The sequence below is a fragment of the Lissotriton vulgaris genome, chromosome 3_1 (assembly GCF_964263255.1).
Source record: "Lissotriton vulgaris chromosome 3_1, aLisVul1.2, whole genome shotgun sequence".
Taxonomy (NCBI): domain Eukaryota; kingdom Metazoa; phylum Chordata; class Amphibia; order Caudata; family Salamandridae; genus Lissotriton; species Lissotriton vulgaris.
The window spans coordinates 555,109,565-555,127,052 of NC_141689.1; the positions used below are offsets into that span (position 1 = coordinate 555,109,565).

At 42.0% G+C, this 17,488-nt stretch overlaps 1 protein-coding gene across 1 annotated transcript in view; it reads left to right on the forward strand.

Moving 5' to 3' along the window:
- MSH3 (mutS homolog 3) overlaps nt 1–17,488 on the forward strand; it is a 2,089,876-nt gene that overhangs the window by 950,830 nt on the left and 1,121,558 nt on the right. Inside the window, exon 12 of the mRNA XM_086960834.1 lies at nt 12,303–12,412. Coding sequence (XP_086816960.1) covers nt 12,303–12,412 — 110 coding nt within the window. The remainder of the gene's footprint in view (nt 1–12,302; nt 12,413–17,488) is intronic.

Here is a 17,488-nt window from a genome sequence, read left to right on the forward strand (position 1 = left end):
GCTGCTTCAACATTGCAAGCTAAAGTGCAGGTGCCGCTATTGCTCTATTTATTTACTTTTGAAGCAATGAGAGACCCCCGCGCTTTAGCTTAAGATGTTGAAAGCTAAGACGCGGGTGCTGCGATTGTAACAAAAGTAAACAAATAAAAAATGTGGTGGCCGCACATTTTTTTCAATTTTTTTTTCCAAAATTGCAGCACCCGCGCTTTAGCTTTGAACATCTTAAGCGAAAGTGCTAGTGCCGCATTTGCTTCAGAAGTAAAAAAAAATTGAAAAAAATGCACATTATTTTTCTTCTATTTGTTTACTTGTAAAGCAATTGCTTTAGCTTAAGATGTTTAAAGGTAAAGCGTAGGTGACGCCATTGTACAAAAAAAAAATGAAACAGAAAAAGAAAGGCATACTGCCGCGTTTCGGCCTGCAAATAATAAAAGAAAAGCTACGCCCCATTACTCTAACCGAGGCATGCAGCGCTGGATAAATGAAAAAAGGCAGCACAAAGGTATTTAAGAAAATAGTGGTTGGAGGCTGTAATTAAAGCCTATAGAGTAACAACACATGTAACACGGGGAGTCCTTATGGGAGGATACAAGAACAGAAAACGGTACTAAGGATGGACTACTAAGCCTATTGACCAATGCCACCATTTACAAAGGACATAGGCAGGAACCAAATAAAAAGATTGGCAGAAGGTGAGTGGAGCTTAATGCCTTTTTCGGAATACAGCATGTCTCGAACAGACATTGCAAGCACTGCCTAGGCGGGACCAAAAAGCACTTCATGTAACAGTTGTGAATTGCATGGGAAGCTTTACAGACAAATGTATATTCAGGCTTGTAGTCTATTTCACAAACAATTAATTGGGAAGAAGGAATCCCACTGCGCTCCTCTTGTTTGCTGCTCTGCTGGCTGCATGAAATGTAGAAAAAACAACAAAACTAATGCCAGTACTGTGACTCTACTAAAGAGAATTGAATTAATCCACACAAAGAATTAAACTGAGTGTAGGTTTGGACGATCTGTCAGAATAAATCACTGTTTATTTATCATATGTTTTTTTTTAAAAAAATTGTTGGTTATTATTCACCAAAGATACACAAAATTAATAAAGAACAAACAATACATAATACAATTTTCATAAAAATGATATTAGCATAAAATATACACTAATAACAAAGTCTTTCATACGTGGTTGATCAACATCAGCACTCCAATCTCACACTCACACACAAACCATACATACATGTCAATATTTACAATTTGAATGTCACAAATAGAATTTTAGATTACACCAAAGAAACTCGTTTGGTTTGATCGGAAATTATTAAACCATATCAAAAACAATTTAGTGAATTGCACTCTTATGGTGTAGACAAGCGATCTATGCATTTCGAACCCCTAACTGGTGGGGGGGTTCTCATCAGGACCTCATAACTGTGGAAAAGAGAAATGAGATCTGGGTCACTAAATGGGAAGATATTTGAAAAAAGGAACTAGCTGCCCTTGTGGAGTGGTGCCTCTTACCTTCAAAAGGAGTGTGCACTGATTAAGGACAAAACCGGACGTTGACAACTAAAGAAAGGGGGCACAGAAACACCAATCAGAACAACATATTTACACTGCAGATTGTTCATTATTCGCCCAAACAGGCGTTCAAAAACACTTACTTTGCTGCTAGAATAATGTCTGTGAAGGGAAAAGGGAAAACGGGCTTAGCGGCAGTGCAATTAGCGAACGGGGGTCGGGAAAGCAATTGAATGTGGCCGGGCTTACTTGTGGTTGTAGTTTCACCGCGGAGCTGGAGAGGAGCCAGGAATGAATCGTGGACCTATTGGAAGAAAGGACGCCCGTGTGAAGAGTGGTTTAATGTAGGCGTCTGGGTGAGGCGTAGCTCGATTAAAAAATAAATCTATCCGGGCTTACTTGTGGTTGATAAGCCACGGGTTTAGAAAAGGAACCAGGAGTAAATCGTGGACCTGTTGAAAGAGGACGCCTGTGCTAAGAGTGGTTTAATGTTGGCGTCTGAATGAACATGGCTCGATTAACGGTTCGGATGCAGATGGTGCTAAAAGCGCTTACCTTCGAGGAACTGCCGTTCTCCTCTACGTGGTGTCCGGTCTGTAATTCGTGAAAACACGACTGACTGTGTGGCGTGCTGGTGGTACGATAAATGCCATTCGCGGCCAGACTTCGGAAAGTGGAGGATTTTGGGAAAGGTAGTTCTGACGCTAGGCGAGTTCGTCAAGTATAGAAAGTGACGGTTTGCTCTAGATCTTTATTGAGAAACTTTGTTGGGTACCTTCTTTTTTAATTTAGTGGTTTCCTGGGCAAGTTTGAAAATTATAATATCCACGGATTAAAATAAAACTATTTTTTGACCAAATGTCATCGGGCTGTTTTCAACATTCTTTGTGGAGTGTCACAACCCAAGAAAAATTAATACACGGGTATAAAGCGATCCTAGGTCCAGACATCGAACGACAGATGAATTAGGGACCAGGCGTGAACCAGCCGGCTTGTTGGTTTGAATGGTGTGGTTTTTTGTCTTTAGGATTAAGGATGATACTTCACTATGCAGAAAACCTATGAGAGCTTGTTGGGTGTTGTGGTCCCCCATCTAATAAGTAGTGTTCTGTCTTGGTCAGTAGTACATATAATGTGGCAAATAAAATGGTGGAGACGGGACCTTACAGTCTGCGTTTGAGTCAAGGCCATTGATGGAAAAATTGCAGCAATCAGTTGAGCTTGTATAATTCCGACATCTCGTTCATGCCATCGACAGCAGTGTTAAACTTCAGAAGGAGCATTGCTTCTCTCTTGGATAATTTTGTATCCAGATCTCCTCCTCTTTGGTCTCTGTCGACCTTTAGGATTACTGCCATTTGAGATCAGATTCCTTATGAGCCATGGTGTGCCAATGGTTCACCAATGGCGCTGTCAAAACCTTCATCTTTATTCGTGATTTATGCTGAGTAATTCGTGTTCGGACTTCCTGATTGGTTTTGCCGATATATAAGAGGTCACATGGGCATTTTATGCCGTATATGACATTATGTGATCTGCAGTTGGTAAATGAATTATGTTTCCAGTAGATGTTCTTGTGTTGGAAGACTGATCCTTCTTCCGTGGTGGTACAACATAAACAGGATCCGCATTTCTTGTGTCCGACAACTGGAGGAAGGCCGGCAAAGGCTCTGACTGATAGCACTTCTTTTTGTGGCATTGCTGCTCTGTCCAAATAATTAGCAAGGCTTCGGTTTTTCTTAAAAGCGAATAATGGTTTGACATTGAGCGATGTATGCAAGTTTTTACTAGATGCCAGTTAGTGAACACTGCCTTTTTCAGCAAGTTGGAGTTAGGGCAGTATGTTGAAACAAAGACAATCCTGTCCGTTTCTTTTTTTGTCTTTCTTTCTAGCAGACTTTCGCTTGGTGTCCACCACGCGCGTTTCATAGATCTTTTCAGTCATTTTTTGGGGTACCCGCGTTCCAAGAGGTTATTCGTCAGGTTTGTGGCATTGTCCATGAATTCATCTTTGAAATGACAATTACGGCGAATACGTAGGTATTGCCCATAAGGTAAATTATCTTTCATACTTCTTGGGTGATTGCTTGTAAAATGTAGCGACTTGTTGCGATCCGTTTCTTTCTTATACAAAGTCGTCACAAGTCCTCCATCAGTTGGATATACTACCACATCCAAGAAAGGCATTCTGTACTTCGAATAATTTAAACTGAATTGAATTTCTTCTGTTCGATTATTGAGCCATTGGTGAAATTCTTTAAGTTGTTCCTCCTGTCCTGTCCAGACGAAAAACACGTCATCGATAAATCTACTCCAATATTCGATGAATTGGATGAAGGGATTATTTTTGTAGACAAAGGTTTCCTTATAAGAAGCCATGAACAATACTGCTAGTTCTGGGGCGAACGGGCAGCCAATCGCGACTCCGCTTATTTGATAACTTGGAATTTTATTATTAGGAGGGACAAAAGATGATTCTGGCCTCTTCCTAAAAAAGGCATTTGGTGATTTTGGTGCGAGCCCCTCCTATTATTGAATCTCTGAGGTTCAGGTGCTTCGTTCTCACTACTGCTACCTGAAGAAGATGTTTCAGAAAATGTGATATAGTTGTTAGATGACTTGTCTTGATACTCTTGCAGGTGTCTTCGTGCCTCTGGTCTTCAATAAAAGTCCGTTTGTAAATATGGGTAAACTTTATCTATATTAATGTTTTGCTTGTCCTTCTCAAATTGGTTGGAACCTCGGAGATTCAATAATAGGAGGGGCTCGCACCAAAATCACCAAACGCCTTTTTTAGGAAGAGGCCAGACAAAACCCAGGGGCAAAGTACGCTTCAATCACCAACCATGGGAAATGTCCACCAGGAGACAGAATTACAAAAATTTAAGAAATCGCCCATCTTTAATCTTTCCAATAAAATTCTAACCAAAGACGAAACAAGTGTCCTGGAAAAGGGTCTCTCCTTCGTGCCGTCTCAATTCACAGATTTTGTAAAGCTTAAAACTGAAACCATGGAATTCTGCAGAAAGATTCGGCTTAAAGCATTTTTTGCCGAAAATCCTTGTGAGTTGTCAGTCGAAACCACAGGCTTAAAAAATAAATCATCTTTTGTCCCTCCTAATAATAAAATTCCAAAGGAAGTTATAACTTTCGAAAGGACATTACTTTCGGCGATAGCAAACATGGAGAAAAGTAAAAAATGGACAAAATTCAATATGACGAAAAAAAGTCTCTTGCTCTAATGGATTTAAAGAAAGATAGCTCGGTAATTTACAAACAAGCCGACAAAGGCGGTGCAATTGTTCTCTGGGACAAGTCCCTGTACATAACTGAAGTCAAACGTCAGTTAGATGACAAAAGATGTTATAGGAAAATAAACTGTGATCCTACCACGGAATTAAAGAACCAACTCCACTCAATTATCAACGAAGGAACTGAAAAAGGTTTTTTAGGCAAAAATGAAACAGAATATCTAAAAATAAAACATCCACGCATCCCACTTTTCTATGTACTGCCTAAAGTACACAAAAACGAGACACAACCGCCTGGGAGACCAATAGTCTCTGGGTGCGAATCTCTAATGGAGCCAGCATCAAAATTTGTAGACCATTTTTTGAAACCCTTTATGGCTGAAGTCAAATCCTTTTTGAAAGACACCACGGATTTCATGAACAAAATAAGTGAGGTAAAATTTGAAGAACACAGCCATTTCCTGGTATCAATGGATGTGGTGTCATTATACACCCAAATACCCCAGGACGAATGACTACACGTGCTAGAACATTTCTTAGAGACAAGAGCAAGACCTCACAGAGTCCCAACAGAGTTCATTCTCAAACTGGCAAGTTTTGCACTGAAGAAAAACTATTTTAATTTCGATGGAGATTTTTACTATCAAATAAGCGGAGTTGCGATGGGCTGCCCGTTCGCCCCAGAACTAGCAGTATTGTTCATGGCTTCTTATGAGGAAAACTTTGTCTACAAAAATAAACCCTTCATCCAATTCATCGAATATTGGAGTAGATATATCGATGACATGTTTTTCGTCTGGACAGGACAGGACAGGAGGAACAACTTAAAGAATTTCACCAAGGGCTCAATAATCGAACAGAAGAATTTCAATTCAGTTTAAATTATTCGAAGTACAGAATGCCTTTCTTGGATGTGGTAGTATATCCAGCTGATGGAGGACTTGTGACGACTTTGTATAAGAAAGAAACGGATCGCAACAAGTCGCTACATTTTACAAGCAATCACCCAAGAAGTATGAAAGATAATTTACCTTATGGGCAATACCTACGTATTCGCCGTAATTGTCATTTCAAATATGAATTTATGGACAATGCCACAAACCTGACGAATAACCTCTTGGAACGCGGGTATCCCAAAAATTACTGAAAAGATCTATGAAACGCGCGTGGTGGACACCACGCGAAAGTCTGCTAGAAAGAAAGACAAAAAAAGAAACGGACAGGATTGTCTTTGTTTCAACATACTGCCCTAACTCCAACTTGCTGAAAAAGGCGGTGTTCACTCACTGGCATCTAGTAAAAAACTTGCATACATCGCTCAATGTCAAACCGTTATTCGCTTTTAAGAAAAACCGAAGCCTTGCTAATCATTTGGTCAGAGCAGCAATGCCACAAAAAGAAGTGCTATCAGTCAGAGCCTTTGCCGGCCTTCCTCCAGTTGTCGGACACAAGAAATGCGGATCCTGTTTATGTTGTACCACCACGGAAGAAGGATCAGTCTTCCAACACAAGAACATCTATTGGAAACAAAATTCATTTACCAACTGCAGATCACGTAATGTCCTATACGGCATAAAATGCCCAGTGACCTCTTATATATCGGCAAAACCAATCAGGAAGTCCGAACACGAATTACTCCGCATAAATCACGAATAAAGATGAAGGTTTTGACAGCGCCATTGGTGAACCATTGGCACACCATGGCTCATAAGGAATCGGATCTCAAATGGACAGTAATCCTAAAGGTCGACAGAGACCAAAGAGGAGGAGATCTGGATACAAAATTATCCAAGAGAGAAGCAATGCTCATTCTGAAGTTTAACACTGCTGTCGATGGCCTGAACGAGATGTCGGAATTATACAAGCTCAACTGATTGCTGCAATTTTTCCATCAATGGCCTTGACTCAAACGCAGACTGTAAGGTCCCGTCTCCACCATTTTATTTGCCACATTATATGTACTACTGACCAAGACAGAACACTACTTATTAGATGGGGGACCACAACACCCAACAAGCTCTCATAGGTTTTCTGCATAGTGAAGTATCATCCTTAATCATAAAGACAAAAAACCACACCATTCAAACCAACAAGCCGGCTACTTCACGCCTGGTCCCTAATTCATCTGTCGTTCGATGTCTGGACCTAGGATCGCTTTATACCCGTGTATTAATTTTTCTTGGGTTGTGTCACTCCACAAAGAATGTTGAAAACAGCCCGATGACATTTGGTCAAAAAATAGTTTTATTTTAATCCGTGGATATTATAATTTTCAAACTTGCCCAGGAATCCACTAAATTAAAAAAGAAGGTACCCAACAAAGTTTCTCAGTAACGATCTAGAGCAAACCGTCACTTTCTATACTTGACGAACTCGCCTAGCGTCAGAACTACCTTTCCCAAAATCCTCCACTTCCCGGAAGTCTGGCCGCAAATGGCATTTATCGTACGACCAGCACGCCACACAGTCAGTCGTGTTTTCACGAATTACAGACCGGACACCACGTAGAGGAGAAGGGCAGTTCCTCGAAGGTAAGCGCTTTTAGCACCATCTGCATCCGAACCGTTAATCGAGCCATGTTCATTCAGACGCCAACATTAAACCACTCTTAATATAGGCGTCCTCTTTCAACAGGTCCACGATTTACTCCTGGTTCCTTTTCTAAACCCGCGGTGTATCAACAACCACAAGTAAGCCCGGATAGATTTATTTTTTAATCGAGCTACGCCTCACCCAGACGCCTACATTAAACCACTCTTCGCACGGGCGTCCTTTCTTCCAACAGGTCCACGATTCATTCCTTGCTCCTCTCCAGCTCCGCGGTGAAACTACAACCACAAGTAAGCCCGGCCACATTCAATTGCTTTCCCGACCCCCGTTTGCTAATTGCACTGCCGCTAAGCCCGTTTTCCCTTTTCCCTTCACAGACATAGAACAGACATTATTCTAGCAGCAAAGTAAGTGTTTTTGAACGCCTATTTGGGCGAATAATGTACAATCTGCAGTGTAAATATGTTGTTCTGATTGGTGTTTCTGTGCCCCCTTTCTTTAGTTGTCAACGTCCGGTTTTGTCCTTAATCAGTGCACACTCCTATTGAAGGTAAGAGGCACTACTCCACAAGGGCAGCTAGTTCCTTTTTTCAAACATCTTCCCATTTAGTGATCTCCTTTCTCTTTTCCACAGTTATGAGGTCCTGATGAGAACCCCCCACCAGTTAGGGGTTCGAAACGCGTAGACCGCTTGTCTACACCATAAGAGTGCAATTCACTAAATTGTTTTTGATATGGTTTAATAATTTCTGATCAAACCAAACGAGTTTCTTTGGTGTAATCAAAAATTCTATTTGTGACATTCAAATTGTAAATATTGACATGTATGTATGGTTTGTGTGTGAGTGTGAGATTGGAGTGCTGATGTTGATCAACCACGTATGAAAGACTTTGTTATTAGTGTATATTTTATGTTAATGTCATTTTTATGAAAATTGTATTATGTATTGTTTGTTCTTTATTCATTTTGTGTATCTTTGGTGAATAATAACCAACAAAAATGTTTTGAAAAAAACACATGATAAATAAACAGTGATTTATTCTGACAGATCGTCCAAACCTACACTCAGTTTAATTCTTTGTGTGGATTAATTCAATTCTCTTTAGTAGAAGTCACAGTACTGGCATTGGTTTTGTTGTTTTGTCATTGAGAGGCTTGGCCTCACTGTGGGAAGCCCACACCGAGTGTTGTTTTTGCATGAAATGTAGGGCAGGGGGAGAGAGACAGAGGAGATGCAGTTGACAAGAGACATTGAGGGAAGAGAGAGATGGCGAAAGATTGTCAAGATGGCACATAGTAGGCTCTGCTGTGTTGACAACCGATTGGCATGGCTATGCCTGTCTCGCGAGGTGCAAGTCCTCACCCGGCAGCAATTTTATCATTCAGCATATGCAAATTTGTATTTACTAGAAAGGAGATCGTTTGCTAACTAGAGCTTACTGAAGGTTCACCTACTCATACAGTCAGCTGTAATTAACCACCTGCCCCCTAAATCAGAGCTGCCACTGTAAACTCCTACAGAGTCAGATTTTTTTATCTGTAGGCCATTTGCTTCGCAAGCAAACTATTCCCCCCTCTCCTCTACCCCACAGAGGTTGGCATCCTCCAGGAAAGCAGCTATACAATTTAATGCTATGGCCATCAGTGCCGCCTGTGTGCCATCCTACCAACATCCCCCCGTTTCGTATTGAGCCAGTCTTGGGGTGAAGGCAAGCCACACACACAACCTGCTAGCCACAACGTACTTCCCACACTATCACACACACCTCTGCTACCTACCCCTCTAGAGTTGGTCTGTATGCCCTTGCAAGAACTGCAAAAGAAAAGACATGAAAATATTTTAAAACATTTAGCCTGTGCTTACATGTCTGTTATACAAGTCGAGTGCCACTAGAACACGTACTCCATGGTGACTCTATCACTGTTCATAGGGCTTGTGATCCTATGAAGCCCTGCCTTGCTTGTGCATTACTGATTATTTCATTCCTTCTCTGACACACTTCTAGGTTCTTACATAATTCTAACAAACAAATCCTGGTGTGAAATTTTGTTCACTCCAGACTAGACAAGGAAGATCTAGTACACCAGGCTCTTGTCACTCAGTAGTCAGCTGTCATGTTTTTCTCCCTCACAGTGCCCATCTGCTCTTGCAGTCGAAGGATCACGTCCGTCATGCAAATCCTTAAAATGCTGCATGCCTTTTGATTTAGTGGCCCGACTAAGTTTGTTCAGTGGTTTGAGTCAGAAAGCATCAGCCGTTTAAATCTCATCTTCAAATTTTGCTTGATCAATCTTCCCTGTGTAGATCATCACTAGTGGCTCGTTCTCTGAAAATGTTTACTTTAGTTGTTCCCTCTCAGCTCATTTATTGTTACTCAGTAGGTTTTAAACCTTGTTATGACTTTCTTCATGACATCGCCATTGAAGCCGATGTACAGTTGGCAGTTTGCCTCCTTACTCTAAAACACTTCTTTTGGTGGCAATTAAGCTCAATTGAACTTCTTTTCTCAGCGATTATCCTTAAACGCTGGCATGATTTCCAATCCTCCTGGATGAACGTTGGATACTCTGATGTAAGCACATTACTTCTTTTTCTCTGTAATGAGAAAAATGAGTAAAAAATTGTAAAACATCATAAACTCATTCTTATCTTTTTGGGGACATGATGCACAGTAGCTACAAGATCACGGGTATGTTATACTTAGGAACATCTTCCTGAAAAGTGCTAATTTTGAACTTGTCTGAATGTTCCCAATCTGTAAATGCAACCTTGATCCTAATAATAATTTTAAATAAGCAAGGTTTTCTGACGATAAGATTACTCTGTTAGATAGATGAAGAGGAGACAAAAATGCCAAAGGCAGATTGGGCCAGATGTATGACCATTCATTTTTACGAGTCGCAAATTGCGTCAAATGCGACTCACAATTTGCAACTCGCAAAAATGAATGTACATCAGTGTCTCGGACACTGTTTGCGATTCCCAATGGGGACCGCAAATTGCATGCCTCATTAATATTCATGAGGCTGTCGTAATTCGCGACCCCGTTGGGAATGGTTCGCACTCACAGGGATGGTGGCCTGCTGGGTTCAGCAGACCGCCATGTCTGTGGCTGCTTTTTTAATAAAGTAGTTTTTTTATTTAAATGCAGCCCGTTTTCCTTAAAGGAAAACTTTTCAGTTTCATTTTTTAAGGGTAGTTAGTGGTCCCTAGGACCACTAACTGCTCTTAAAAATATTTACGCACCCATTCACAAAGGACAAGGGGCCAGATGTAGGTAATTCCGATTTACCGACTCTTAAATACCGAATCATACCGATTCGGTATTTAAGAGTCGGTAAATCAGAAGGGGGCAGATGTAGGTAATTCTTATTTTAGAATTACCGAATCTGTATGATTCGGTATTTACCGATTCGGTAAATACCGAATCGGTATTGCCCATTGATTCCTATGGGCCTTGAAGCCCATAGGAATCAATGGGAAATACCGATTCGGTATTTACCGAATCGGTAAATACCGAATCCTGCAAGGGGACAGGGGGTGTCACTTTGACACCCTCTAGCACCCCAAGTACAGGCTTGTGTGACATGTGGCACACATACATGCCCTAAGGGCATGTCTGTGTGTCACATGGCACAGGTGTACATGCACAGATGTGAATGAACACCTGAATTCGGTATTTTACCACCCAATTGGATTGGGTGGTAAAATACCGAATTCTGAAGGCCTGTAGCACTGTAAACAGTGCTACCTACATCTGGGTTTTACCGAATCGGTAAAATTACTGATTCGGTATTTTACAGAATCGGTCAATTTACCAATTCTGTTAAATAATGGCCCCTACATCTCAAAAACCAATTACCGGTCGGTAACGGCCGAATCGGCCGTTACCGACCGGTAATTGGCGACCTACATCTGGCCCAAGGTGTCCCCTGGAGACCCCTTCTGATTTGCGAGTGGCTTACCACCCTTTTTAAACTGCAAGTTTTTTGTGACCACAAATGCGGTTGGATAGCAATATTACATGCCATTTACATTCGCTATTAGGAAGGCACTCCCCTAACTAATAGCGAGTCGCACACCATATTTTGCGAGTCTCTAATATGTTAGTGACTCGCAAAATATGGTTTGTACATGTGGCTGACCTTTTTTGCAGTCGCACATGGGCCGGATTCCCGTTTGCGACCACAAAATACTGTCGTCGATCTGCCCCATCAACATTCTTGCCAACATTCAGTGACCAAAAAACGTTAAGGTTTTTAAATCACTGAGTAATACAATGATGATACTAGGCCTTTGGCCTGATGATACCATAACAACAAATCACATATCCATGGGGACCCTATTCTGAAGCAAGAACCACGTAGCTTCTGACTCAGAAGGCAGCAAGGAAAATAAACTTCAGTACATAAATTGGTAACTTATGTGCATAGTGGCCATTTTTAAAGCTAGCTAGCTAAAACATAAAACGTAATTACAGTGTAGTGATGTTAGTACCCCCAACAGCATGTCAGGTAAACATTTCGAAACTGCACGGCGTTCAAAGGATTGTTGATAAATCTCTTTCTGCTCACGGACCTGGGTTTTACTTTAAAACAAGTTCTTTCCTCAACTTGCCAAAAGCTTTAAAATGACTCTGAGGAATGTTGTATAGGTTCATAAAGTATGGATTAAGCTCAGTTACCTCACTCTCTGTTATTTGAAGATATCACATTGTTTGTAATAGTGACTGGACAGGACGCTTTTTTGTTTTCACACAAGATGACCCCATGGTGTAAAACAAGAAGATTACAAAAAGTTCCTCTTTTCTTTGATCATTTTTACTTTCATTGAGCCTTTTGTAAATTCGCCAATAAGGACTGAAACCGACAAAACTATTTGCAAAATGTTGCTTCTGTCACTGTGCTAGTGCAAGCATTTTATGATCAATGTTTTGTTTATTTGATGCCAGTGTTTTCTGTGAATCCTATTTTAGACTGACATGAAAACCAAAGGCAGCTTGTTGTGGGCTTTGGATCACACCAGAACTGCTTTCGGACGAAGGACTCTGAAGAAATGGGTGACGCGTCCTCTTGTAAGAGCTAGGTAAGCCATTGATTATCACATGCAGGTCCTGTTATTGGATATGTATGTAAGATGCATAGATCTTGTTCGTATAGTTGTTATCCAGTTGAATGCAGGCAAATCTACGTTAGAGTAGAATGAATACCACTGCACTACCACTACAAGCATGTTCAGGTCCTGGTCAACAGTGAATGCAGAGACTGCTATTCTTTACGGCAGGCTCTGCCAACTCCTGCTGTGGCCCACATAGTGCCTGTTTGAGTGCCCTGTTTGATTGCACTGTTGCATTTGTCAAGCCTGACCAACAGGCACTCTTGTATATTCTTGATGCATGTTTGGGGTTGTCTATAGAAGTCCTTCACTGTATTTGATCTTTTAATAAATTTCAAATTGTGAGTGTGTAATGTAATGGATTCCTTAATTGCTTAATGTATAATAGTCAACTCAGCCTTCAAAAAGAACTGCTAATCTGGTCATAAATAATTAAGTTGTTTGATACCTCAATTAATTAGTTCTGTCTAAACTTACCTTTTTTATTAGGGAATGTTCTTCTACTGAAAAGCTATAGATTGGGTAATCCAGGAATAAGAGCTTTTTTTCAGACAAACCTCCGTTAAAGATTATGGCAATTGGAAACTAAACAGAAAAAAATGTATATTCATAACAAGTACATTAAACCTGTTCGTCAAACAAAGGAGAGTAGAAAAGGCTATTTTCAATTGTCATTATGAACATGTAAAATATATATGTAAAACCTAAATCTCCAGTTCATAAAAACTGAAACTACCCATTCTATCACTTTTGTAAATGAGCTGGAGACACTATCAGTGTGGGTCAATTATAGCAGATGAGTTGAGATAGCTTCCTTGATGCAGCATAAGATTTGTGGGAAACCAGGTTTAGGACAGTGTTTGAATTTTTAAATAGTGCGTACCATTGCCCAATAGGGAAGTGAGAGCGCTTTACAAGTAGAATAGAGATAATACAATACTTCTTTGATTAGTCATATAGAGACAAATGTATGTGTTAAAATATATACATTGGTGCACCCAGGGAACACGCCCAGAGTAGCGTATTATTGTAAGAGCATGGTTATTATTCTATGAGCAGCATAGTTTTTATTATTCTGGGTGGACCATAGACCACAAAGTTTTTGAAGACTGCAAAAGTCTATAGGTTCCACCATAGATAGCTGGACATGTTGAAGTTTGATCTTTTCTAGTTTGTGGCTAGGTACTTTTGGATGTGATTTGTCCTTTTGGTTTATTGTGGGACCTTGAGGTTCGTAGGTCTCAGTCCGTGTTTGTGTCATTTTAGTTTAATGAAGCCATCATTGTTCTAGAGGGACTCTGGGTTCAGTAGGTATTGAGTTTGTGTTTGTGCAAAATTCATGCTAGGGGTCGTCTGACCCGTGGTGTTTCCTCATGCACATGGGATATAGGGTAGGACTTTAAATGTATCTATATTTGCTCAGTTAAGGTTTATATAGGTATGGTCCTTTTATTTTGAATTGATACAAAGATTAAGCTGTTGGGTGTAGGTAGTGGGGCCATTCAGGAGAAATTGTTGGATGAGTAGTTTTCTCATCTCCCCTTTGAAGACTTTAAGAGAAGGATTGGTTCTGATTGAAGGGGAAATGTTGTTCCAGATCCCAGGGGCTACAACCAGAATAGGCTAGTTTTAGGGTTATTTTATTTAGCAGGGAGGTATTTCCAGTGGGAGGTTATTGTTGCTTTATAGGAGGTAGAGTCATCCTGCAATGATCAGTTTTTTGGCCAGGTGGATCGGGGTCTTTCTGTGAAGGACTTTGTGAATAATTCAGGTTTGTTTCAGGATTCTTCTTGCTTCGATCAGCAGTCACCTTAATGTAATTAGGAAGAGTGTGATGTGGTCAAATTTCCTGATGTTTTGATACAAGGATCATGGCGGAGTGGAGGGCAGCTTTGAGGGATGCAAGGTGGAGTTTAGAGAATCCAGTAAGCAGAACATTACGTAGTCTTATCACTTGTTTGAAGTTCTCAGGATGAAAGAAGTGTTTTACTCCTCAAAGTAATAAGATTTGAAGTTGTGCTCCTCTGAATATTTTCTTTGTGTGTTCCTGTAGGTTAAGGTTTTGTGCAGTCTATAATAGATATTTGGCATTTGAGGATAAGAGGAAAGTAGGATCTGCGTTTATGGATACCCCAACTTCTTGCTTGATGTAATGCTGTTACTATCTAGTCTGACTGGGATCCTGCTAATCAGGACCCCAGTCTCGGTGCTCTCTCCCTAAATTAATTTGGTAAATACTTCGGTACATCCCAGATTGGACACTCATGCAATCTTATCAGTCCCTAGTATATGGTACTAAGGTCCCCAGGGCATAGCTACACCAGGTGTTCCCCATGGGCTGAAGCATGTATTATGCCGACCATAGGAGACCACTCAATTGGTAACTACAAGTCCGCCATTGCAGCCTGTGAAAGCTGGCGTTAGCACCACTTACGAAAGATATAGGTTTCCCTATACCTAAGGTCACTGCACTAAAAACCTATAAGTCACCCCTACAGCAGGCCTTTGCAATTCTAAAGGCAGGGTGCTTGGTTCAAAGTGTGAGGGTGCCCTTGCATGAGCAGGACACCCCTACGACCTACGGAGTCCATTCTCCCGGGTTGTGAGGCAGCTATATGACATTTAGAGGAGCACCGCGTCATAACGTGGTGACCATCTCGAAACTGGCTGCAACAAATCTTATCATGTTTTGTATCAAACATGTTGGAATCATACCTCCCACACCGTAAACGGTGTGGGAGGTTGTTGGAATCATACCTCCCACACCGTAAACGGTGTGGGAGGTATGATTCCAAGCACTGGAAAGGCCCTCCGTTAGCCCCTCAGTACTCCCGGACCAAGGCTGCTGCCGGCCAGAGACATGTTTCTGCCCTCCTGCTGCTGAGCTAATCTCGGGCACGGGAAAGCAGAACAATAGGTATCCTGTCACAGGGAGGTGTGACCACCTCCCAGACAGGATTTAGTGTAGTCAGGCAGGGTGGGAGCGCTTGCCAGCGCCACATAGTCTGCGTGCAGGGCACACTTGGTGCCCTCCATGTATAGTCCAGTTCAAATCATTTCAGGAAGCCGTTAGCTCCCGCTCTGGCACTAAACTGGAGAAAGAACAGGGGAGTATTCTCCTGCTTGTCCAGCCCTCCTTTGGGAGGTACCCCTGAATTGTCCCAACCCTTTCCTTAGGGTATTTAAGGGCTTACCTGTGGGTGACCCTAGATTCGTCATGGGACAAGATTCATTCCCGACACCACTTCTTCTTTGACCGTCTGGGCACTCTAGACTTCGCTCTAGGCATCATGGCTGCAACTAGGAAGACTCCTGCTGCTCCTGATCTCGTCGCCCTGCTCGTCTGCTGCAATGTCTGTGCCTGTGCACCATACAGGAACCTTCCATGGCCTGTAGGCATCCAAGTATCACAAATAGAAATTGCCGTGCACTCCTTTTTTTCCGTTATGCTCCTCATTTGGCAAAGATTTTCCACTCTTAGTTGTATGCGTGCGCCCTGGAATACGTGATCTGCCCCTTCTCATGTCAACAAATATAACATCAGCAATGGAACGGTATTGCACTCCAATCCAGGCGCACAGCTTTCGTGATTATCACACGTTCCTTTTCAATGACTTTTGCACTTTTAACAATAATTACTCGATGTAATCCTCTTTAGCCTGTGTTTTAAACCTTCCTTAGCATCCAAGACACCTGAAGGAATCTCCTTTGAAGTGACGGAGTCACTTCCCTGCATCTGCAGGCACAGCATCTAAGGCTCAGCAACACAAGTTGTGGTTCTTCAGATCCCTCGAAGCCTACCCTGTCTTCTCACCAAGTTTGAGGCTAGTATCCCTCGTCGGAGGCGCAGGAACTGAACCCTTGTGCACCACGGTAACTTGCAGTTGCAAAGGCTTGTTGGCTTCTTTCCATCAAGATTTTTGAGCTCCAAGTAGCCCCAACCTCAAGCATCTCCAGTTACCACGATCTTCATCCTCACCGCATCTCTTGCATCGTAAGCTTGCATCTTTGGTAAGCTGCTCGAGGTCCTCTTGCAAATCCAGTGCCTCCGGCTTGTGGGTCCTCTAGAGTGTCATCTTCTTATTCTTTGTGCTCCCATAAATGCTTGGGCCTGCCCTGACTCCCCTGCTTGTGGTGAGTCCCCTGGACTTTGTTTGCGCCAACATTGGACCTTTCTCAACTGTGTTGGTTGCAGTTACCAAGGCTTGTTGGTGCTATCGCCGGACACCGACCCCTCAACTCTTGACATCCGACGTGGGACAGTTTGTGTACTGCTCCTGGTCTTCCACAGCGTCGCCTGGTCCACACAGCTGCAGTTTTAAGGTCACTGTCCGCTCCCCTGCAGCACCCGACATCGGTGGGCATTCGTCTTCCATACCTCCTGGTCACTCCTGAGTGGCATAGACTCTTTCCCCTCTGCTTCAAGGTTCTTCACATCTTGAATCCACTTTTGGATTCCACGGGTTCTCTCATCTTCTCCAGGAGCAGCATCTTTTTGAAGTCTTGCATTGGAATCAACCGTGGTTTCCGACGACCTTCACACCTATGTACCCGGATTCCGTGGGGCAGGTATCCTGATTCCTAAGGTATCCACGGGTGGGGTGACTCTCCAACCTTCTGTCTTCCACTGGGTTTCTTCTGGGTAAGCTGGGAAGGGTCCTTCTTTGTTAAACTCGCAACCACGTGTTTGGGTTAGGTGGTGAGCTGAGATTTTGTCATTGTGCATGATAATGTTGACTGTTGCAGGTCACAGTGTGTTTCGTACACAATTAAACGCGACGGCTAATCAATGTATCAAGCTTGGAATAAAATGACCAGTGCTGTATTCTTCCTGTTTTAAAACATAATAAAATAGGTTATCAAAAAAAAGAAATTAGCAACCGCAACTTACCCATTGACTTGTATTGATCATGTGGTCGGTCGTGTTTCCACTTAGAACACGACCTCTGTGGGGCTCCTAGTTACTTACCTTGTGTGGTTCCTTGGGTCCCTGAAAATTCAACGTCTTCTGGGCACAGTCTTGACTCTAGTTGTGGTACGCATTCC